The 24,924-nt window shown below is 33.0% G+C and overlaps 1 protein-coding gene and 1 pseudogene across 1 annotated transcript in view; one reads left to right on the top strand and one right to left on the bottom strand.

The window, feature by feature from the left end:
* ADGRL3 (adhesion G protein-coupled receptor L3) overlaps positions 1 to 24,924 on the bottom strand; it is an 874,918-nt gene that overhangs the window by 393,349 nt on the left and 456,645 nt on the right. The window contains exon 5 of the mRNA XM_073805306.1: positions 13,311 to 13,420. Within this exon, the coding sequence (XP_073661407.1) occupies positions 13,311 to 13,420 (110 nt within the window). The remainder of the gene's footprint in view (positions 1 to 13,310; positions 13,421 to 24,924) is intronic.
* Positions 6,192 to 6,930, top strand: LOC101320260 (GTP-binding nuclear protein Ran-like; annotated as a pseudogene).

Here is a 24,924-nt window from a genome sequence, read left to right as displayed (position 1 = left end):
TAAAAAATGAGGAACTAAGACAAAAGTCTTACCTGTGAAATTATACCAATAGTCAAGAGCAAAAGAGAAGGCTATAATTCTATGATGCCTGGGGCTCCCTGGGATAAGTTAACAGTATAACATAATTCTAAGCTCCAGTACATGATAGTATTGATCGTCAAAAAACTTCAGAAATGGATGAGATGCCAGAGCCATATTAATTTTAATAGCTATGATATACTGAGAATTTCTAACATGGCCATCACTGTACAACCTTTTTACATATATTTGATTTTAATTTTCATAGACACTGTGTGAATTATCATCCCTATTTTCTATGTGAAGAGACTCATTCACAGAGGAGTAAAACAACTTCACTAGAAAACAGCTATTAATTAGCAAAATCAGAACATAAATTCTAAGGCTCTTACTCTTAACCACTATGTTATGCTCTTGTGCTTGAGAGAACTTGATAAGGCAAAAATAGGGAAAATGTGATAGGACCTGCCACCTGCCTAAGTAATAATTAGAAATATATCATTGCCATGAAGAATACCTGAAAACAGCCACTTAACGTTTGTCTCCATATCATTTACTATTCTATTCTGCATTGGTTTCTGTTTTAATTGAAGTAGAAAGCAGTTAGCACAGAGAGGAGGAAATATATTTATAAAATATATTAATAAAAACTAAGCGGTAAGGCCAGACACCATCAAACCCTTAGAGGAAAACATAGGCAGAACACTCTATGACATAAATCACAACAAGATCCTTTTTGACCCACCTCCTAGAGAAATGGAAATAAAAACAAAAATAAATAAATGGGACCTAATGAAACTTAAAAGCTTTTGCACAGCAAAGGAAAACATAAACAAGACGAAAAGACAGCCCTCAAAATGGAAGAAAATATTTGCAAATGAAGCAACTGACAAAGTAATAATCTCCAAAACATACAAGCAACTCATGCAGCTCAATATCAAAAAACCAAACAGCCCAATCCAAAAATGGGCAGAAGACCTAAATAGATATTTCTCCAAAGAAGATATACAGATTGCCAACAAACATATGAAAGAATGCTCAACATCATTAATCATTAGAGAAATGCAAATCAAAACTACAATGAGGTAAAACCTCTCACTGGTCAGAATGGCCATCATCAAAGAATCTAAAAACAATAAATGCTGAAGAGGGTGTGGAGAAAAGGGAACCCTCTTGCACTGTTGGTGGGAATGTAAATTGATACAGCCACTATGGAGAACAGTATGGAGGTTTCTTAAAAAACTATAAATAGAACTACCAAACGACCCAGCAATCCCACTCCTGGCCATATACCCTGAGAAAACCATAATTCAAAAAGAGTCATGTACCAAAATGTTCATTGTAGCTCTATTCACAATAGCCAGGACATGGAAGCAACCTAAGTGTCCATCGACAGATGAATGGATAAAGAAGATGTGGCACATATATACATGGAACATTATTTAGCCATAAAAAGGAACGAAACTGAGTTATTTGTAGTGAGGTGGATAGACCTAGAGACTGTTATACAGAGTGAAGTAAGTCAGAAAGAGAAAAACAAATACCGTATGCTAACACATATATATGGAATCTAAAAAAAGAAGAAAATGGTCAGAAGAAGCTAGGAGCAAGATGGGAATAAAGACACAGACCTACTAGAGAATGGACTTGAGGATATGGGAGGGGGAAGGGTAAACTGTGACAAAGTGAGAGAGTGGCATGGACATATATACACTACCAAATGTAAAATAGATAGCTAGTGGGAAGCAGCCGCATAGCACAGGGAGATCAGCTCGGTGCTTTGTGACCACCTAGAGGGGTGGGATAGGGAGGGTGGGAGGGAGGGAGACGCAAGAGGGAAGAGATATGGGGACATATGTATATGTGTAACTCATTCACTTTGTTATAAAGCAGAAACTAACACACCATTGTAAAGCAATTATACTCTAATAAAGATGTTAAAAAATTAACAAAATAAAACAAAACAAAAAATAAGCAATATTAGTTCCTTCCCTGTCTGCTTCTATGTTGATATGATTACTCTAAGAATTACAGAATAATGAGAAGATTATGGTTTCCTGGAAGTTAGAAAACAGTCATATTTATATTATAGGGGGCATGTAGACATTGTGCAATGTTTTAAGAAACAAGTAGGTTTTCATTAAGGGCTGATAAAACTAAATTAAATTAGTACATACAGAGTAGAATTGGAAGTCCATAAATACGGATTTAATTCAAGTATTACAAGTCAGTTATTGTGAAAATTTCCTGTTTGTTTAAAGTATAAGAAAATTTAAACAGAAATTCACTACATTTATTCATCTTGTCCATCTAGCTCATATATTTATAATCAACCACTTATTTACCCATTCACTATTTCTGCTCCCTCATGTAAATAGTAGATAGGTGTAATACAGTAAAACTGATTTTACTAAACACTAACTTGACTTCAGTTTGCCTTGGGTTTTGTATATTTATAGAATTAAAATGACTTTTGTCTATAACAACATGCTGTGCATCCCACATCCAGTCAATCCATGACAGGGAAGGTTTCTATGTTTACATTTTAAAAATATTGTTACAGAAGTACACCATAATCTTTATTTAGAAAACAAAACTATGTCTTTACTACTCCATGTCCTAAGTAAAAAACTGAATTTTTAAACTGTATTAATCATTTCAGAAAAAAATATTATAGCAAGTTGTATTAGTATTCTACTGCTGCTATAACAAATTACCACAAACTTAGTGGTTTTAAACAACACAAATTGTCAGAAGTTCAAAATGTGTCTTAAGGGCTAAAATTAAGAGGTCAGCAGAGTTGTGCTCATTCTGGATGCTCTAGGGAACATTTATGTCCTTGCTCTTTCCAGCTTCTTAGAGGATACCTGCATTCCTTGGCTAGTGGCCCCTTCCTCCATCTTCAATGTTCATCACTCTAATCTCTGCTTCTGTTGTCATAGCTCCTGTTTCGAACATTAACCTCTTGCCTCCTTTTTATAAGGATATTTATGATTAGATTGGGTCTCCATGGATAATCCAGGATAATCTCCCCAACTCAAGATCCTTAATTCAATCAAATCTGCAAAGTCTCTTTGCCATTTATAATAACATATTATGGATTTCTTTGAGGGACCATTAATGGACCTACCATATAAGTATTTAATTGTGTAAAAGAATTTGGGTTTTATAGCAGGATTTTGAAAAAGTTTAAGCAATTTAAAAATTGACAACATTCACCGGAATTGTGATCTCCTACCATTTGAGAAATTCCTCAAAAATAAAACAAAAACATTAAAGTTTATGTAGATTTTTCCCTATACTAACTAATCATTTTAACGAAGTACTATTATGTTAAAATTGCAAAATCTGAATGAAGTACTTTCCAAGCAAATTGATTGCTTTTTTTCTAGCTTCATAAGATTAATGACTATAATACAAGAAAATTAACAATGCTCTTTCATAGTATTTCAATTGATTTTACAAGAATTTAGAAAAATTTTATCTGGAAAATTAACTCTTTAGATCTCATACATCAAGTTTGCTATAAGATCTTTTTAGCAATAAACACTTTGGGGAAAAAAAAAACCCTTCACATTTTCACTACTTCTCTTCCCATACAGATGCAGTATATTTTAAAAACAAAATGTTAAATTCCATGTCTCTTTAAACCTCACATGTTTATGCTATTCAATTTGAGGATCTTATAAAAATTTATTTGAATTAAGTTTAAGTGCATTAGTTCTATAATCTTACTATTTCAAATAAAGCAAGTGAGCATGGGTAAACTAATCCCCTAACTTTATGTCTGTAATAACATTTTACTTCCTAAATCAAATATTTTCCTAACTTTGCCAATCCAATTAATTTTTTAATACTCTCAATTCATCTTGTTTCCTTACAATTAGCATCATGTGTACACTTACATATTATTAATCCACTATAAATATATGTATTTATTCTTTCTAGCTGTTGATGCCATTTGATATTTGGTTTATTTGACATAAGTTTACCTTTATGTTATTGTAGAATGTAATATTTTCAAAAATATATATTTTAAAAGAAATATCACTTTATTAAATTTCATTCCGCAAACATATTTTGATTCTTAATAAATCCTAGAAACTTGAAAGAAATTGCTGCTTCATTATTAATGGTATTAATAGTACTAATTGCTGGTTGGTAATTAGATTGGGTCTAAGTCACTCTCCCCCATGTTGACTGCAAACACACTGACTTTCTATCAGTTATTAGGACAAGCCAACCTCTTCCCAACCTCACACTTTTTGGAGCTAATGATCTCTCTGCTTTGAAAGCTCTTTCCCAGGCTCTTTGCCTGACTGTCTCATTCTCATTCTTCAGGTTTCAAGTACCCTCTCTTGAGAGCAGTCTTTTATCACACCTATATAAGCTAGCCCTTTTATTGTTTTCTATTGTACAACTGTGTTTATTTTCTTCTTGCATTTTATCATTTATGATTATATGTATTGGTTAATGTGTTTATTATTTGCCTTATCCACGGGACCACCAGATCCATAAGGCCGAACTCTACTTTTCCCCAGCACTTAACACACTGATTAACCCATAATACGTACTGATAAACTTCTATTGGTAGAATTATTGTTGGTGCAAGAACTTAATACTACATATTTTGAAAATAAAAAATATATATATAGTAACTATTTAGAGTGCTTTTACACCTATTAGCATTGATTAGATACAAACTCTAGAACAAGAGTTGTAAATTTAAGTATATTCAGAAGCCAGGAGATATTTTAAAAGAGTATAATGAACCAAGTACAATAAAATAAGTAATGGAAATGACAGGAAATAGCAAAGAGCAGACCCTATTTAAAAGGTGCAGCAACTACTCAGCTCTAGTTTCATGCAGTCCTGATGTCCTAGCCCAGATCATTACAGGACTTAGATCAGATGGACCATTTTTGTAACTGATTCATCCAAACGCAGAGTACTTAAGAGACTGTCCACTAACTCTTGTTCACTAGATCACTGGATCTTATTTTTTCAGACCTGTTTTTCACCTTTCTTCTTTTGATTCTGGAACTATTACTTTGTATTTCCCACCCTCCCTCCCGCCACAAAAGGCTTCATTTTTCAACTTAAATTAGTCAAAATTGGTTTTTGCAGATTTTCAAACAAGTATTTCTTATTAATGTATTAGTTAGTTACATTAAAAATAGTTTATTATCTTTATGCTCCACACTGTGATGAGTATTAGGGCTCAGAAGAATCCCAGCATACAGGTAAGTCATGATTTCTACCCTGCCCATCTATGGGTTCATCTCCTGTCACTCTTGTGTTTTGTTTTTCATGCAAACACCAAAGTGTTTTGGTTTTATATTAACGGTAACAGTTACTTATCTTACATTGTCCCATCTGCCAAAAATTATTGCCCTTCTCATTGAAGTCTACTCATTCTTTAAGATTCAGCTCAAGAGTCATCTCCTCTAGAAAACCTTCCCTGAAGATACACACCCCCACACACCCCCTACAAACATCAGCCGCTATGGGATGGGCATGTCTTCTAGGTGCACTGCTAACATGAAGTGCTCAGTTGCTTTGCTGAGCTAGGAACAGTGTAACTTTGGGGACCTTGAGCCTCATTTGGCTAAATTCCTCTATGGCAGAATTTTTAACCTAGCATTCTACCTAGTGTTTAGCATAGTGCCTGGTCTGCAGTAGACGTTGTGTGATGAAAGGAAGATAAAAGAGGGAGGTCTTGAAAGCAAATGATATAAACTAGTTGAGAATAATTTCCATAAACATATGAAGCAGCTAGACAAGAATAGGAGAGAATTTAGGGTGAAAACTTCTAAGAAAGTATATAGTCCACCTACATTTCCTGTTTTCCAAACTTATAATAGCAATTTGTATGAATATTTCATATTTGGGACATACAATAAAAGTTTAAATTAACTATTAAGTAATTACTGATTCACTTGAAAAAGTTTTATGAATTATATGTTAGGTGCAAGATACTGTCAAGTAGAAACTATTTAAGAAAGAAACTGGCCCCTGGCCTCCGGGCCAAGCAGGCCTCCACTCCGTCCGGTCTGCGCTTGGAGCAGGCGTGAGCCTGGCCCTGGGGGCCGGGGGAGCCCGGCGGGGGAGCAGCGCCCCAGACGCCGTCTCTATGGCGCACCCTCACAGCCCCCGCCCGCGTTAACATCACGATGGCTGCCCAAGGAGAACCCCAACTTCAGTTCAAACTTACATTGGTTGGTGATGGTGGTACTGGTAAAACTACATTCGTGAAACGTCATCTGGTGAATTTGAGTAGAAGTATGTAGCTACCTTGGGTGTTGAGGTCCATCCCCTTGTGTTCCATACCAACAGAGGACCTATTAAGTTCAATGTATGGGATACAGCTGGTCAGGAGAAACTTGGTGGACTGAGAGATGGCTATTATATCCAAGCTCAGGGTGCCATTATAATGTTTGATGTAACATCGAGAGTTACTTACAAGAACATGCCTAACTGGCATAGAGATCTGGTACCAGTGTGTGAGAATATCCCCATCTTGTTGTGTGGCAACAAAGTGGATATTAAGGACAGAAAAGTTAAGTCAAAGTCAATTGTCTTCCACCAAAAGAAGAATCTTCAGTACTATGACATTTCTGCCAAAAGTAACTACAACTTTGAAAAGCCCTTCCTCTGGCTAGAAAACTGATGGGAGACCCTAACTTGGAGTTCATTGCCATGCCTGCTCTCGCCCCACCAGAGGTGATCATGGACCCAGCGTTGGCAGCGCAGTAAGAGCACGATCTAGAGGTTCCTCAGCCAACTGCCCTCCCGGATGAAGATGATGACCTGTTAGAAAGTGAAGCTGGAGCCCAGCATCAGAAGTCTAGTTTTATAGGCAACTGTCCTGTGATATCAGTGGTGCAGCATGTTTGCCACTTTATTATATAGCTAAGCAGGACATGTGCTTAATCTTTGGGATGCTGAAGGAGATGAATGGGCTTCGGAGTGAATGTAGCAGTTAAAAAAAAAAAAAACCTTCCTTTTTTTGGACCTACATATTTAGGTGTTTTGGAACACAGTTGTTTCCTCCTTGAGTTCCAAATATAAGACTGCTACAGTCACATCACAATATTCAGTGGTGGAATCTTATTTGTTACTGTCATTCCCATTTCTTTTTGTTTAGAATCAGACTAAAATTGTATTTCAAATACCTAAAACAAAAAGAAAAGAAAAGAAAAAAGAAAGAAACTTTGGTGGGAAGAAAAAGGAGAAAGAAAGGAAGAATTTTATTGTTCTTGTTATAACTATCATTCTAAAAAAGAGAATTTAGATAACTGACATTCCTCTTATAAAGGGACAATACTTGATACATTATATGGAGGCATACAGAAGAATAATATGAAAAACAAATTGGTTGCTAGGACCATTCTAGCATTCTTGAGGAATACAATTACAACATCAAACAATTTGGAAAAACTAAAATTCATATAATCTATATTTTTTACCATAGATCTTCCCTTTGAATTAATAAGGTCTTGTGTGTAGACAAGAGTTTCTTTTGTTTATCATTTTAGCAATGAACATAATGATTTTAGAGGATTAAATTTTGACCATATTTCCTTTTTTCTTTCAATCATTCAATATGCCTTAACTGAATGTCTCCTATGTATCAGAAACTGGAAAAGGTACTGAGGCATAACTGAATGTCTCCTATGTATCAGAAACTGGAAAAGGTACTGAGGCATTGGGAATCAATTATATCTTGACATTCTGTGATATTTTTAAAATTTAACATATGGGTTAATTTCAGCATGAGTTTTAAAATATGTAATTATTTATTTACATAATAGGAGCCAGAGTGTGAACATATTAAAATATGCACTCAGTTGAATATTAGTTGCAAAATGTATTTAGTTATTTATAACTAAATATTTAAAGGCTTTTGTTCATTTTAAATGCTGAAAGATAGTACTTTTTTCTTTTAGTAAAAAAAGACAAAATAGCAGATTATATAATTAATTGTAAATATTAATTTCCAACATTACTTGTTTTGCATGTCTTTCCATAAAGACAATCACATACATAACTTCAGATGGTTAATATGAATGGTGAGAAAGTCTGTAAGTGCTATAAAATAAGATTGGTTTAACCAAACACTCATTTCTTTTTTTTTTTTTTTTACATCTTTATGGGAGTATAATTGCTTTACAATGGTGTGTTAGTTTCTGCTTTATAACAAAGTGAATCAGTTATACATATACATATGTTCCCATATCTCTTCCCTCTTGTGTCTCCCTCCCTCCCACCCTCCCTATCCCACCCCTCTAGGTGGTCACAAAGCACCGAGCTGATCTCCCTGTGCTATGCGGCTGCTTCCCACTACCAAACACTCATTTCTAGTGGCTCTCCAATTGTGTGCTTCCCCCATCTATTTCAAAGAAAATCTACCAGCAGAGAAGATTACTGAATAAGTAATATGTACTTTGTATTTTTAAAAAGAAGAAACAAAGAACTGAAGAGAAATGCTGGACTGTGAGAGAAGACAAACACTTTTTGAGTGTAATGTGTGTGAAACTGTATGCCTTGGAAAAAAGACAAATTATCAGCAGGATACAAAGTAAAGCTAAAGTAAAGATTTTTTGCTCAGAAATACTCTATATAGGTGGTTAGTTGTTTTACTGTTTTCTCTCTAACACAAGTCATCCCCGTAAACCGGCTAAATGAAGGAAGCTCTACTTAAAGATGCCACAATTTCCATCCCAAATCAGGCTAGAAGTGATGGGGTGGGGTGAGAAGAAGGAAGCTGCAAAAACAAAACTGTGGCATTGGTAAATGCTGAGGTTTAACCTCTTGAATATTTGGGTCATCTCCTAGGGAGGAAATATCATGAAGGAAGAAAATCAAACCTCAAAAGAAAAGGCAAAGGCTATAAAAGTCATACTGGAACTAAGGTGTCACAGGAACAGAGAAAAGTATTGATTCAACTGTCCCCAAAACAGGCTATCTGTTGAACCCAAACAAGAAATTACAGACAGTAGAAAGAAAAGATTAAATACAGCTTTAGTGATTTTGAAAAAACTGTGTACAAGACACTCAAAAAACTGAGTATAAGACAAATTCAGTAGCCTCACTAAATTGTTTAAAATTCCTAATTTTCCTTATTTTATTTCCCACTGTCATCTTTTCAAAACAAGCCACACCATTTGGTTGATTTAGGTTAAAGTCCTCTTAAAAATTTCAGTGTTCATTTATACACCAATTTACTGACTCCTAAAACTCTGCAAAAATTATTGCAAGCTTATCTTAGATGTTTTTAATTTTCCTTCTCCTGTGTGATACAATAAACTTTGTTGAATTTTTCTATATTACCTCTTATATACTTATATATCATTAATATTGATGTTTTTCTATATATTTTTGTTTTTCTATATTTCTATATTTTCTTTCGATATTTTCCATGAAAATGTATCACCTTAAAAATCAATATTACCATAGAAACATATATACACAGAGCATATATAAAAAAAGAAAATATCAATAATATTTTTCCACATATCAATATTAAGAAAACATTCATAACAAAGTATATCACCATATACACTGCAGTTTGTCATCTTAAATTCAAAATGAAAATGGATATTATTAAATTATATAACAAACAGAACCTAAGAGTATTTGTTGTTTGGTTGTTTATTCAGTTGTTCAGTTAGAAAATTTTCAAATATTAATATTGAATCCTAAATATGAAGTCTGTCTGCTACTAATACAATAGGGTCTTTTAACAAGCATATTAATCAAGTACAAGGATTTTCTCCTATAATACAGGTAATTTAAACAACTTTTTAAGTTACTACTTAGATAAGAGCCTCATTCTAAATTGTCGGTGGTGTTTTTATAGCACAAATTAGTCTTTGCCATAAAGCTTCATTAGGTGTTTGGGAAAATAAAAGTTGCAGTGATTCAGCTGTTTTAAGAAAAGAATACAAACCTCTTAAAAGTAAGTAGCAAAAGAAAGAAGAAAAAGGGTCCGGGCCCTTGAAGCATTTGCTTTCACTATGTACCTTTACTGTACCGATGAAAGTTAAATATTGAGCACCACTGAATAACTCTTGAAAATATAAAGGGTAAAATCTAGGGGGAGAACTATAGCTGCGTCCTTAAGAACAGGTATTACAGACAAACTCAACTCTTGGCTCTGCCATTTCCTAGCTATTCTACATTTTACATGAAACATTTTACTAATCCTATTGAGTATGTTTCCTCTTCAGTAAAGTGCTGACACTCGTACCTAACAGGGAGGAGAGTGTGAGAATTAAATAAAATAATGTATGTAAACATATAAGCCATGTAGTAAATGTTAATAAATGAAAGCTATTTTAATAAGTGAATATTTTCAGCAATGGAAAAATCAGTGTTTTTTTATGCTGGAGAAAAGAAAAAGAGCTTATTATTAACTAAATCAGAACTTGTAGCAGCCCACCCCTTATCCACAGGGAGTACATTCTAAGACGCACAGTGGATTCCTGAAACTGCAGATAGCACCAAACCCTATATATACTGTTTTTCTTCCTATACATACATATCTATGATAAAGTTTAATTTATAAATTAGGCACAGTAAGAAAATATCCAAATTTCCAGCATGACTCCTCTTGCGTTTTGGGGCCATTAAAATATGGGTTACTTGAACACAAGCACTATGATAGTGTGACAGCTGAAGTGTTACAGATGACTGACTAACAAGTGGGTAGCATATATAGTGGATACGCTAAACAGGGGGATGATTCACGTCTCGAGTAGGATGGCATATTTCATCATGCTACTCAGAATGGCACATGATTTAAAACTTATGAATTGTTTATTTCTGGAAAGTTCCATTTAATATTTTCAGACTGAGGTTGACCATGGATAACTGAAACCAAGGAAAGTGAAATCACAGATAACAGGGGACTACTGTACTATAGATGAGGGAAAGTCTATAAGGTGAGATCCAGAAAATTTTAATAGCTTACCTGAGGCTAAAGGATCCAGAATTTTTGTTAAGTAACCAGGCTTCCTGATATCTGGCCATTTTTCTACTAAACCAGCTTACCTTTCAAATGAGTCACTATAGTTTATGTTACGGTTTTTACTTTCTTTTGGATTATTTTCTTTTAAGTTCATGTTAAATTTTCTAAATGAGTTTCCAGTTACGCATTACACTTTTAACTGAAACATACTGAAGATAATTTAAACAAATGCAATTATACTATATCATATAAATTAAACTGTGTATAAACTGGAAAGTGGTTGCACCTGTGTTTATAATTCTTATTTAATGAAACAATCAGTTAAATATTTTAATATAATATGAACATACTTCTAAGGCAATCAGTACATTTTCAGGATTACCAGAAACCTGAAAATGTAGGATATTCAGGAATCAAATTGCCCAACTCTAAAAATTTATGAGAGACGAAATCTGTGGTAAACCATAATCCTTTTATACAAAAGTGTATGAGCAAGTTCTTATCTACATTGAAATGATTTAAGATGATTTTTCAGAATGAGTTTGGCAGAGGAATTTGGAGTAGTTATCCTTAAAGGAACTCTGAAGAAATACAGAAAACTGAAGAAAGAGCTGTGAAATTCTTTAAATTTTAAAAATTGTGAAAAAAATATTTGACAAAACTTCTTCAGCTTTCATGTTGCAATGATTGTAAGTTTCTTAAAACTGTCTTTAAAAATGAGGCATACCTTATTTAATATATTTTTTAAATGCCTTTGGAAATAGCTATTCTACATATTTCACAAAGATCTTATTATGCAACCTACGTATAACTGTCACAGTTCTAAAGTGGACTACAAATTTTATTTCTTTAAAGTATCACTAATGAACAATAAATGGTCATTTAGCTTTATATTTTTATAGACGGGTTCCTGGAGATAACAATATTAGAAGCATAACCTCAATTGAGATTTCAATAAAACCTATACACTTATGCTTTTTCACAACAAAGAAAGTAAGCTTATAAAACTTCCCTAGATAAACTTTCTCTAATCAATCACACTGTAAATAAAGGAACAATGAAATTTTCTCTTGATTGCTTTCATTATTACTTTTAAATTTCAATTCATTTCTTGCTGGCCAAATTTCTCTATTGTTATTGGAGTACACACACTTACAGCTCATGAGCAATGTGCTGCTTTTTAAATAAACATCAATGAGGCAAACCTAGAACTACCTCTTGACACAGTAAACTTGCTGACCCCCAGATGCTTTGTTTCTTCTGAGATATCAAGGGAAGTTGGAACCTGGGATTTGTTTATGAGGAGTTTTCTACCTCTGGGATGAGCTGCATATGTAATACAAGAATACAGGATTTCCTGAGTGATCTTCACTAAGGTATCCCATGAATATTTAACTAGTCAGATCAAAAATATTTCTTTTGAGATGATGATTCTACCTTTGGATAAAAAAGTCAAGAAAGGGCTTCCCTGGTGGCGCAGTGGTTGAGAGTCCGCCTGCCGATGCAGGGGACATGGGTTCGTGCCCCGGTCCGGGAAGATCCCACATGCCGCAGAGCGGCAGGGCCCGTGAGCCATGGCCACTGGGCCTGCATGTCCGGAGCCTGTGCTCCGCAACGGGAGAGGCCACAACAGTGAGAGGCCCGCGTACCACAAAAAAAAAAAAAAAAAAAAAGGGTCATTTTTGATTGTTTGATTTTTCATTATTCCTGAAGAAAAAAGAAAAGTTGTTGGTATATATCATTTCTGACATAAAGGTTGCAAAGACACAGTTCTTGAGACTGTAAAAGATACATTCTCTAAAGAGTGCTTTAGTCCATGTAATCCTTGTATTTTCTTTCCAATCTGCTCTCTCTGGGTGAATATATTTCTACTTCTCAATATCTTGGCAGCACAGGAAGCTTAGATATAATTGTTCCTATCAAATTCAAGATTTATCATTTTCTATACTACTATATATACAAGTATATTATTCACTTTCATTTCTGTTTGCTTGGACCTGGAGGGATATAGTACTGGCATACCACTCTTTCATCATTTTTCTAAATATTTTATATTCTTGCATTAAGAAAAGAGCTTTAGAATAGATACTGATATACAGAAATATATAGTCAAAATTAAATGCTGCAGGATCATGCAGGCAACACCTAATTCTTCCAAGGGTGGGGAAAATGTAAGACCCTGAAAAGTTAAAATTAGCCAGTTTTTAAATATAATTTATGTGATTATTTTTATGTTTTCATAGAGACTATGTTGTCAATGCATGCAAAACAAAGCTTAATATCTTTCCTTTTTATAAGAAAAGTACAGGAATATACATACTGTAAGGGACACATTCATACTGCACTTCAAGGTATTTATAGGTTCCCGGACATGGGTCTGGAAAAACATCGGGACCTGCCACCACTGCACACTGGGTTCTGTTATTGCACCTGAAGTCAAAAGAGAAGAAAAGAAAAAAATAATAAGTTTCTACATAGTTAAATCATTATTAACACCAATACCAAGTTTATTTTAGTTCCTAATTACACAGATTTAAATAAGGTTTTGGTCAATTTAGGGTTTTAGACTTGTTAAGGAAATATGTACAGTATACCTAAAAAAAAACTAGACATTAAAAAATTCATTCAGTTTATTCATATTAACTAATTTAATATTTGATTGAACACAGCATGATTTTGAGTTAGGAGTTAAATACTGCTTAAGCAACATTAACTGGCCCATAGGATATTGCCAATGTGAAGACAGGATGATTTGGTAGGAAAAACTCACTCTCTTATAAAAAAAATAATTAAGAAAATAGAACCACAGAGCTTTACTTAGGCAGTAGTAAAATAAATTCACTGATTATCATATTATTTATTTTACAGGCAATGAACATATGGTGTTGAAATGCTTTTAGCCAAACCTAAAAAAATAAAATCAGTAAAAACTTTAAATATTAAAATATATCTAAAAATTTAATTTATATAAATTAATATAATAATAAACTAATCCCATAAGTAAAACCATTTTTAAGAATGGACTCATATTCCTCATGTACAGCCAAATAACGACACTAACCTTAAAGATTGCTATTCACAAATGCCAATATCCTATAATTTAGAATAACTTTAAATCTCCAAAGAGAATAATCAGACATCACTATTGAAACAGAAACACAAACTAGGCATATTTTGTGGCAATTGGGCTAAACAGATCTGGGTTAGCAGATTTACTCATGGGTAAATAAATATACATATAATGAAATTGATTCCTACTCTGAAAAAGACACCCAAGGTCAGAATGGCCTCCTTACAGTAAATTTTACTCCGAAACTTTCTAGACCCAATAGAGTTCCTCCCTTCCTTCCTTCCTTCCTCCCTTCCTCTCCCTCCCTCTCTTCCTTTCTTCCTTCCTTCTTTCTTTTTCTTTCCGCCCTTCCTTCCTTCCTTCTTTCCTTCCCTTCTTTCTTTCCTTCCTTTCTTAAAAAGATGCTTCCTTTTTTGATATGACCAATACCTCTGAATCCTTGCAAGGCTACTAGTTGGATAAGGAGCATTCAGGGCAGAACTCATTTTGATTTAGAGTGAAAATGCTTTGAGTTTACTCAAGGCTATCATTTGCCAGGCTTACTGAGAATTTTATTTAGTCCCTAAATTAAAATTGATTCATTAGTAAATGTCTTAAACTGAAAAATACATTTCGTGTTATCAGTGGAAGATTAATAAAAGCCAATATTCCATTCTCATCAGTCAGTTTAGCATAACAGCTAATCTTGAGGGTCAGCATGTTCTAAAGTTCTCTTGTGTAGATTTAGTGTCTAAAGATGATTATCAGACAATTGTATAATAACATTAATGTAAATGTGGCTGTCCTCAACATGCATTACAAATAGGTAGTGCAAATATTTTAGTGTATTGACACTTTTTAAAAATAACAGTACTTTCCTATTACATAGAAAACCCTTAAGAGGAAGCTGTCTCAAGTTAAAAGACATGTTTTTGCAGTTAAAGCAATACAATTTTCACATCATGCCTTGAAAAAATAAACTCATAAATCTATCTCAGGATTTTATACAATGAGCAGCTATATAAACTCAGTTATATCCATAATTGTTACAGAATCAGCTATTATCAAAAATGCATTCAAAGTAGAAATAATGAAAAATGAAAGTATACATTATAAAATTTGATATTTAAATATTTTGTAAATATAATATTATTGCTGATCTCAAATCATTAAATTATAATGTTTAAAATAAATATATATATATATACACATATTATATATATTATGTTTTGTCTCTTGGCCTACTGTTGTTTTACTGCCTACTATCGTCCTTTTTTCTAATTACTACAGCTCTTATAATAATAAAATTAATTTACCATCTGTGTCTATTCTTACAATTTTCAGATGTAAATGGGCAATTACAAATCTTTTATTATTTAAACAATCAATGTTTGATATCAACAAACCAAATTACTAGTCATTTTTGAGTAGGGCATAAAGGTTAAAATTTACAATTATGGAAGTGTTTGTTTCACAGAAAATTGTCTTGAATCAAAAAGAATTTCATATGGTTATATATGTATAGATCAGATATTAAAATATAATATGGACATTAGACACATCCACCCATCCATTTAGTTATCTAAACATGTGAACTGATCATTTGCATATTATATACTATTTAATTTGCAAAAATACTATTTATGTGTATGTAAAAAAACTGAAATAAGCGACATTTGTTATAAACATTAGACACTGTAATGAGTCCCAAATATCTTACTTAATGTTAACCAAAGAAGAATCAAGAAAGCCTTCTACCTGGTGAGATAGTGTATGTGAAGAGGTATATAAACAAACACATTCTACACAAATAATATACTGCAATCATTGTCATCATTGTTCTGTAGAAAACAATGCTTTACAGCATTTACTTTTCAAAATAATTTACATTCTATTATGATTTCTATATCAAATGCTTTTTATAAATTAAGATACTGAAAAATCAAAAGGTAGGCAACATCTGGAATATTATTTTTGTATAAGATATAATACTGATTGTTTAAAGACTAGCTACACTTCAAAAACAGGAGTTTAAAAGTCTGTCTTCTTTTTTATGATTTCAGTCGCTGTGAGTCAAAATTAAATTAACCTTAATATTAGATTAAAGATTATTGATCAATTTACACCAGTAAGAGTACTTTTATAATTATATCAAAGTCGTCAAAAGTAAATTCATCCTAAATACGCTTGATGATAAAAGGGAAATAAAATAATTGAATGTTCCAATGTGCTTTACACTCAGATTTTTCTTTATATTTACTTTTAATTTAAATATAAAAAATGATTTTCAGTAACCCTGATACTAAGGATATTCTTAAAACCCATAGTAAAGGATGAGAAAAGACTACAATGATATGGTCAAATGTATCCTAATCTACTAATATCCACAGAAAAAAATGCCATAATCTTATAAAAGCATTAAGGCTTCAACTTTTCATAAAATTTTCACTATTTTTTCATTGGAAAATTTATGCAATAAAATTTTTCTACCCCAACAACAGACAATTTTCAAATAAAGTATTTGATAAAAAAAAAAACAGCAGATGACAATAACAAATACCAGATAGAATTCTCAAAGGAATCTATCGGAGTTTCGATTTTTACATATATAACACGGAGGTCAGTTATTTTACTACCTCACCTCACAGAGTTGACGTGCTTATAAAAATGCATTAAAAATTTGTAAAGTATCACATAAATGCACACGGTATACTATATGTTGCTGTAACTACCCACATTGTTACCATTATTAACATCAGTCATTTGCTTTGGGATGGGTTAATAACACTTCATTCCAGATAGACTGAGTCTTTTGAGAGAAACCTACAACACAGAAGAAGTGACACACAGACAAGCACATAGATGCTTTGGATTAAGAGTAGAAACAGGAAAAAACAGATTCACGTTTTTTTAAAAAAGAAAGCCAAATAAATTAGTTGTATGCAAAGTACATTACCTGGGATACCATAAGTTTGAGATTTATACTAACGCTTTAAACTTATCAAACATGTTCACATATATCCTACTTGTCACTTCTTTTGAGATGAAGTTACTAGTACCAATTTCACAGAGGAGGGAATAGGTATGGTGATGTTGAATAACTTTTCAGACTCTCAGTAATCAAATAATAGTCACTGGACTCCAGAACAGTGACCTAAAAACCACTATCCTATTGTCTCCTGAGCGTGTGAGTCATACATCTCATGGTCACTCTGGGAAACTAATTTAATTCACTCTTATATGTTGTCAGGAGTACTATGATGATCTGATGAGGTAAAGATCAGCTGTGAAATATCTAACTGGCCCAGGATTCATTCAGTTGTGGTGTGAATCAGGCATTCCAAGGAAGCTCTGAATTTAACATTATATAACCAGGCCCTCCCAATTCAAATTGGAATGCAGCAATCAGAAAGATCAGTCTCTGAACATAAGGTGGAAGGAGTAATAAGATAAGTGAGTATTTCTTTATATATAGACTATTCCAAAAGAAAAAAAGAAACATAAAAACATGCCATTTTAATTCAACCCACATTCAAAGCTCCAACTTAAGTATATTTGCCATCTATTGATAAAGTTTATTTAATAAATATTATGTAATATGTTGAATGCTACTGGTTATTCGCACTAATTTTAAAGTAGTATTGTTTAACTTAAAAAGAGGTCTTATGATGACTGCCAGGGAAGATAAACATAATTACAGGATTATAAATTAGATACAGAATTATTTGATGCTAACTTATTCACTCCAATATGATTTACAGCAGTATAAGAACAAAACTGGTTAAGAACGATAATGAAAAAGTCACCTCTGGGGCAAAGAAGTTCCTTTATTTGCCACAACATACTGCAGCATATAATAAAAATGATATTGCTAGGTTTATGCACATATCATCTATTCAGTAAGTTCTTATTATATATAAAATAAATGAACCAACCACTTTTCTGCTAAATTTAGGAAAGTGATGTTTGTTTTAACTTCCATATCTAGATAAAAAGTAGCAGCCATTTTCTCCCGTTTAGTTACAACAAATTTACAGATGAAGCATATAAAATGAATCTTAAGTATAACTGTTTTAAAACATTCTTACATAAGAGACATATAAGGATTGTATTGGTTGGTTCCATAACTCTAGTAATCTAATATGGTACAATTAAAATAATTTAAATAAAATATTGTTGTATTTCTCTACTAGGAGGGTAATTCATAGGGTTCTCCCTTAAAAAATCCAATTACATATTCTTATTATGCTCTTAAATCAGTGTGTACAAAAAAGTCATTCCTATGAATGCTCAGAAACGTCTCAATGCTTCAGTCATGCAAATATATAAAACTCCATTTAAAATAATTGGAATAACAAGATATGATGGTGTAAAAAAACATACTTTGTGGGTGTCTCTTTGTTAGCAAAATTAGTCATATGAATTTATATTAGTATTTATCAAATGACTGATGAAGAAATACATACACTGAGTATACCAAGTAATTCACAGCATCTAAAATATGGCAAATCAGTGTTTAAATCATATAAGAATAAGGCATTATGTTCCAAGAGAAAAATGTTTTAAAGATAACTATTCATGCAAAAAACAAGGCACTACCATCATGACACATTAATATTTAAAATGTAAAAATGTTTCTCAAGATTTCTGTGGCTATTTGGGGTCTTTTGTGTCTCCATACAAGTGTTAAGATATTTCGTTCTGGTTCTGTGAAAAATGCCATTGGTAATTTGATAGGGATTGCATTGAATCTGTAGATTTCCTTGGGTAGTATAGTCATTTTGACAATATGGATTCTTCCAATCCAAGAACATGGTATATCTTTCCATCTGTTTGTGTCATCTTTAATTTCTTTCATCAGCGTCTTATAGTTTTCAGAGTACAGTTTTTTGTCACCTTAGGTAGGTTTATTCCTAGGTATTTTATTCTTTTAGATGCGATGGTAAATGGGATTGTTTCTTGAATTTCTCTTTCAGATCTTTCACTGTTAGTGTATAGAAATGCAACAGATTTCTGTGTATTAATTTTGTAACCTGCAACCTTACCAAATTCATTGATGAGCTCTAATAGTTTTCTGGTAGCATCTTTAGGATTTTCTATGTGTAGTATCATGTCATCTGTATACAGTGACAGTTTAACTTCTTTTCCAATTTTGATTCCTTTTATTTCTTTTCCTTCTCTGACTGGCGTAGCTAGGACTTCCAAAACTATGTTGAATAAAAGTGGCGAGAGTGGACATCCTTGTCTTGTTCCTGATCTTAGAGGAAATACTTTCAGCTTTTCACCACTGAGTATGATGTTAGCTGTAGGTCTGTCATATATGGCCTTTACTATGTTGAGGTATGTTCTCTCTATGCCCACTTTCTGGAGAATTTTTATCATAAATAGGTGTTGATTTTTGTCAAAAGCTTTTTCTGCATCTATTGAGATGATCATATTGTTTTTATTCTTCAATTTGTTGATGTGGGGTATCACACTGATTGATACTGAAAAATCCCTGCATCCCTGGGATAAATCACACTTTATCATGGTGTATGATCCTTTTAATGTATTATTCGATTTGGTTTGCTGGTATTTTGTTGAGGATTTTTGTGTCTATGTTCATCAGTGATATTGGCCTGTAATTTTCTTTTTTTCTGGTATCTTTGTCTGGTTTTGGTATCAGGGTGGCCTCATAGAATGTGTTTGGGAGTGTTCCTTCCTCTGCAATTTTCTTGGAACACTTCAGAAGGATAGATGTTAGCTCTCCTCTAAATGTTTGATAGAATTTGCCTGTGAAGTCATCTGGTCCTTTAAGTAACCAGGGTAACTAGGAGTTTTTAATTCTCAGGATAGAATGTAGCAATATAAAAAAACCCATAAATTCATATGTGAATATCAAGAGTATTTTGCTCAATGTCCATAAACAGAACAGAACAACTCTCTTTTCCTCAAGACAGTACTTTCCCTATGTGCCACTCCCTGTCTCTCTGAGACCTGCAAATACGTCATTCATTTTGGACTTGCCTGGGAAGAATAAGGCAAATATTCCATGGTAGAGTATGAATATATATATATATATATATATATATATATATATATATATATATATATATATATCATAAAGGAATCATGTAGATCTCAATTAGTAAGAGAACTAAATGGTCAGAAAAAACGAAATCAATCATCATCATAAATATTAAAATTTTTCTCTAATTCTTATATTGTATATCTACACCTAGCATTCACACAGGAATTTGCCAGTGTTGTCCACATACACTTTAAGTGGCAATTTAAGAAGAGTAACAGAAGTAATAAAGCCCTTGTTTGCTGTTTTTATTTTTGAGAACATTGATTCTAAATCATAAACTAAAAATATAGTAAGATCTTACAGAACACATCGTGACAATGTATTTAAACCAAGTTCTATGATTCACAAGGTGATTCTTTAGCCTCAAGTCTTTCATTTTCTATATTCTTTTATATTTCATTTCACAAACATTCTTTACATTAGAAAAATGTGATGTGACACAAGCAAGTGAAAACATGACCAAAATGATGAGTGGGGAGAAACTAGGATACTTAGTTTTCTTATTGCTTCTGGAACAAATTACCACAAACTTAGTGGCTTAAAACAATGCAAATCTATTCTCTTATAGGTCTGGAGGTAGAAGTCCAAAATGAGTCTTCTACGGCTAAGAGAAAGGTGTTGGCAGAGTTTGTCCCACATGGAGGCTCTGAGGAGAATCTGTTTTCTTGCCTTTTTTCGGTGTCTAGAGGCTGTGCCCTCATTTGTTGGCTGTGACCCCACACCACATCACCTTTTTTCACCCTGATTCTGACATGGCACTGCCTTCTTCCTTCTTTGCCCTTCTTGCTTCCCTCTTATAAGGACCCTTGTGATCACGTTTAAGGCCCACCTCCATAATCCAGGATAATGTGCCCACCTCAAGAACCTTAACATTGTCACATAAGTAAAGTTCTTTTAGCCATATAAAGTACAATTCACAGATTATGGGGGTAAGGATGCCAATATCATTGGGGGCCATTATTTGGCCCACCACAAGTGCTTAAGCAAAAAGACATATTGAGACTGTCTCCTGAGGTGGTCACTTTGTAGAAGTCTTACATGGGAACATGCATATCATTACAGTGGAGCATGGCTAAGGTGTTTAATGTCTCCCTAATATACAGTTTTATTTATTAAAAGGATGCATAGGCCTCCACTTACATACACTATCTTTCAGTACAAACAAATGGTTTGATTATAGTTTGGCTAAAAGGCATCATATTATATGTTTGTTTTGCTGGATCACAATGGAATTTTCAGTGCATAAAGCTTATTGTGATAGATGTGAGAAACTGAGCTAGATTTGCCTGACCCATATAGGTTACTTTTAGAGCATTTTACAGAAACTGGGTCATTGTTTCAATTTGGAACTTCATAAAGTTTAAAATATCAAACATAAAACTTCATAAAATGTGAAATATCAAACATTAAGAAATTATTAATGAAACCCAACTGACTCATATTAAACTGAATTCATGTTTCAGTGTCATTACACCTTTCTATGAATAAAGGTGACTATTTCACATTTACAGATTTAAATAATTTTATTTTGACAAAATTCAACTTAAAATACTAATTCTGTACTGCACTAAAAAGATATTATTTGTCTATGCTCTAAACTATTTCAGTAGCAATTTGAAAAATAGGAAACTTTTCAGATTCTCTTATTATAGAATAAATTTACAAGTTTATGAACCTTAAGGGTTTATTATTGGGAATTTTTCAAACTGACTTAATAATATTTTGAAAACATTGAAATATGTTTGAAAATGAGTAACCTTGCAAGGAAGTCCAATTTCCAAATATTCCACATATCTCTGGGTAATGTTTGATAGAATAAATTATAATCATCAGTCAGCATCCACAGAATATTTATGGAGCTCATTCCAAAAATAAAATGATTAGCTATGTTAGACATGAATACAATTCATAGAAGCACGCGTTCACAATAAATGGAAATGTGCATTTAAAATTAACATGTTCACAAACATTGCTTGGAAAAGTATTTCAGTCCTGAGTTATGTGTCAGTGATTTCTAAGCTGTAATCTTCTAGTAGTAGCTGAATGCTATAACAATAGTTACATAGAATTATGAGAAACTTTACATTTAAAAATAATTGGAATTGCATCTGTATTAGTTTATTACTGTCTACTTTCAGTAGCATATCAGAGCTGAACATTCTTTACTTGCATGTATGGTTAACCAAATAAATCTCTGTGTGTGTATGAATTCATTATCTGAAAGTATAGCAGCAAATGGAGGTATTACTTGTTTTCTTCTAAATAAAAAGGAACAATATTTTATATGTATGTATTTTTCTTAAGTGAAGACAATGTTCACTTCGCAGAGAATTAGATTTTTTTTTAAGTCAGAGACAGACATAATTGATTACACTTCCTAAGGGTGCTGCAAGACATTCTTTTCTTCCCTGAGCTACAAGAATATCCTATCTGCCAAGACACAGCTAAGACAAGAGATGTCATACTGATTCATTTGGTTAAGTCTTTTTTCTTGTCAATGTGTAAAATTTCCAAATCAAACTATGTATGTATGAGAAAAATAAAAAGAAATAAATTCAAACCTTGAGAAAGAGAACTGCCACGGAAAAGGAATTTTACTAATGTTGGCTACTGAAGTCAGTTAACATGAAAACCAAGGAACAACATAAGATGAGCTCGGAAAAATGTCTTTGGCTTCCTCACATTTGCTTTCAATAAAGTGCTAAATGAAAGCAAATGAATAACTCTGTGTTTGTGTGTGCGTGTGTGTATGTGTGTGTGTGTGTATGTACCCATGTATGCACATGCACACACTCATATATACACATTTATATACATATAGAAAGACTTCCAAAGCAGAATATACAGCAGAAATAAACTTTGTCTGTGTCCTCATACATAAATTTTTTTGAAGAGTGCAGTAGTAAGATTCATATTACACAAAAATAATTTTAGTCATCTTCATGCTTTGTAAGTATAATGTACCTGGTGCAGCACAACAAAATATGAAAGAAAGCCCCCATGTGCCAGTGACTGAAGATCAATAATTCTCATGGTCCCCTCTCCTCTAAGATGCTTCATCTCTCACTTCTGGTACTTGGCCTTGTTGGGCTACCTCTGTTGAATTACCTCTGTTGAATTAAGTCCAGTCATGACCTCAGACAGAGACTCATCTCAAGCATATATCCTACCTGCTTTGAATTATGGTATCACCAGGAAGCAATAAGTACAAGAGAAATGCAAAGACATTTCTATTGGTATCACAATGCTTTAGGCTTCAAAAAACAGCAAGTACAAATTAAAGTGGCTGAAAAATAAGGGTTGTATTATCTCACATATTAAAAATTGGAAGATGAGTTGATTCAAGTTGGTTAATTCAGAGATTTACAAAGTCAGGTTGTGACTTGGAGTCTGTGAAATTTTACTGGATTTATGTCCTATAGTCCTAAGATGGCCACTGCATTTGTAGATGTTACTTGAAGATAAAATCCAGAAAAAGTAAAGTTCCTATCTTGTGTCTCATTTTAAGAGTAAGGATATTCTACACATAAGCCACTCAGCAGACTACACTTAAAGAACAATGATCAAAATGACCCAATGCCTACTCCTAAAACAATCACACAAGGGAAAGACATCCACATGACTGGTTTTACCCAGTGAAGTTTCGTTATCACAGGTCCAGAGAGGCACCTGGTCTCCTCTGAAGCACTAGCCGCTTATAGGAGAGTGAATAAATCATGGCTTTGCTAGTGAGGATGGGTTTGTCGTAGGCAAACATATTTGATACACCATTCTCTCAAGTTCCCTTCTCTAGCAAAAAGCACCTCATATTTAAGATATTACAAAGTTTTCAGCACAGCTACCAAAAAAATATTGGGACATATCAAATAAGTCGTTTCAAATTTAAACCACAATATTTTACTTTGAAAGTATGTATATGCTATGTGCATTCTAATGTATAGAGTCTGGTTAAATACATTAAAATGAGTCTCTACTATGTGATGCTAGACAGCCGTTAAAAATGATGAAGTAACTCTTCCTTTATTAACCTGAAAAAAACCCTTCATATTGAAATTTTAAATAAAAACATTAAAAAAACTGTATAGCTGAATACACGCATAAATGTACGGAATATCTATGAATGATTAGTACCAACTGATTATCACTGCGATATAGAATAAGTGTGAGTTGTCAGTTTCTTAATAGTTTTTCCCCCCTTTTAAAACAAAGTGAACATTTAGTATTTCATGATCATTCCAAAGTGTACATAAAATTCAAAGAGAATGATAATTCTTTCAGGACTATCCATACTAACTACTTCATATTCTGATAACCTTTTAACTCTTTAAAAATTTTACATAATATCCATAGAATGCAACTTTCTATAGATATGCAAGTTTCTCCTGTATTTATTGCACATCTCTCTGCCTCTAAAACATTACATTTATTTTTAATATTGAGTTGAGAAATAGCCTCTTTCTAGAGATAATGTACAGGTGCAGATCACCTAGCAATTCTGGCATAAAGAAAATCTAGATTGTCACATGTCCAGAAAGCTGATGCGTATCATTCACAACTGAATAACCTCTGTTACAGTTGCTAAGGGCCTTAAGATGATAACAGTATTAGTTGATTCATCTTAGAATGACTCTGATGACAACTTATGACAATTTATAATGACACTGTCTTCAGGGAGTGTTTCACATTTGTCTCTTTGCAAGTGGTGGTCCTTATTCCATATACGAGAGAAATATATTGAAGGGATACTATAATGCTCAATCCAACACAGTGATTATCTGAGACATATGCTTCATAATTTATGCATGGTTGGGAAAG

The sequence above is a fragment of the Tursiops truncatus genome, chromosome 5 (assembly GCF_011762595.2).
Source record: "Tursiops truncatus isolate mTurTru1 chromosome 5, mTurTru1.mat.Y, whole genome shotgun sequence".
NCBI lineage: Eukaryota > Metazoa > Chordata > Mammalia > Artiodactyla > Delphinidae > Tursiops > Tursiops truncatus.
This window is presented reverse-complemented; position numbering and strand designations above follow the sequence as displayed.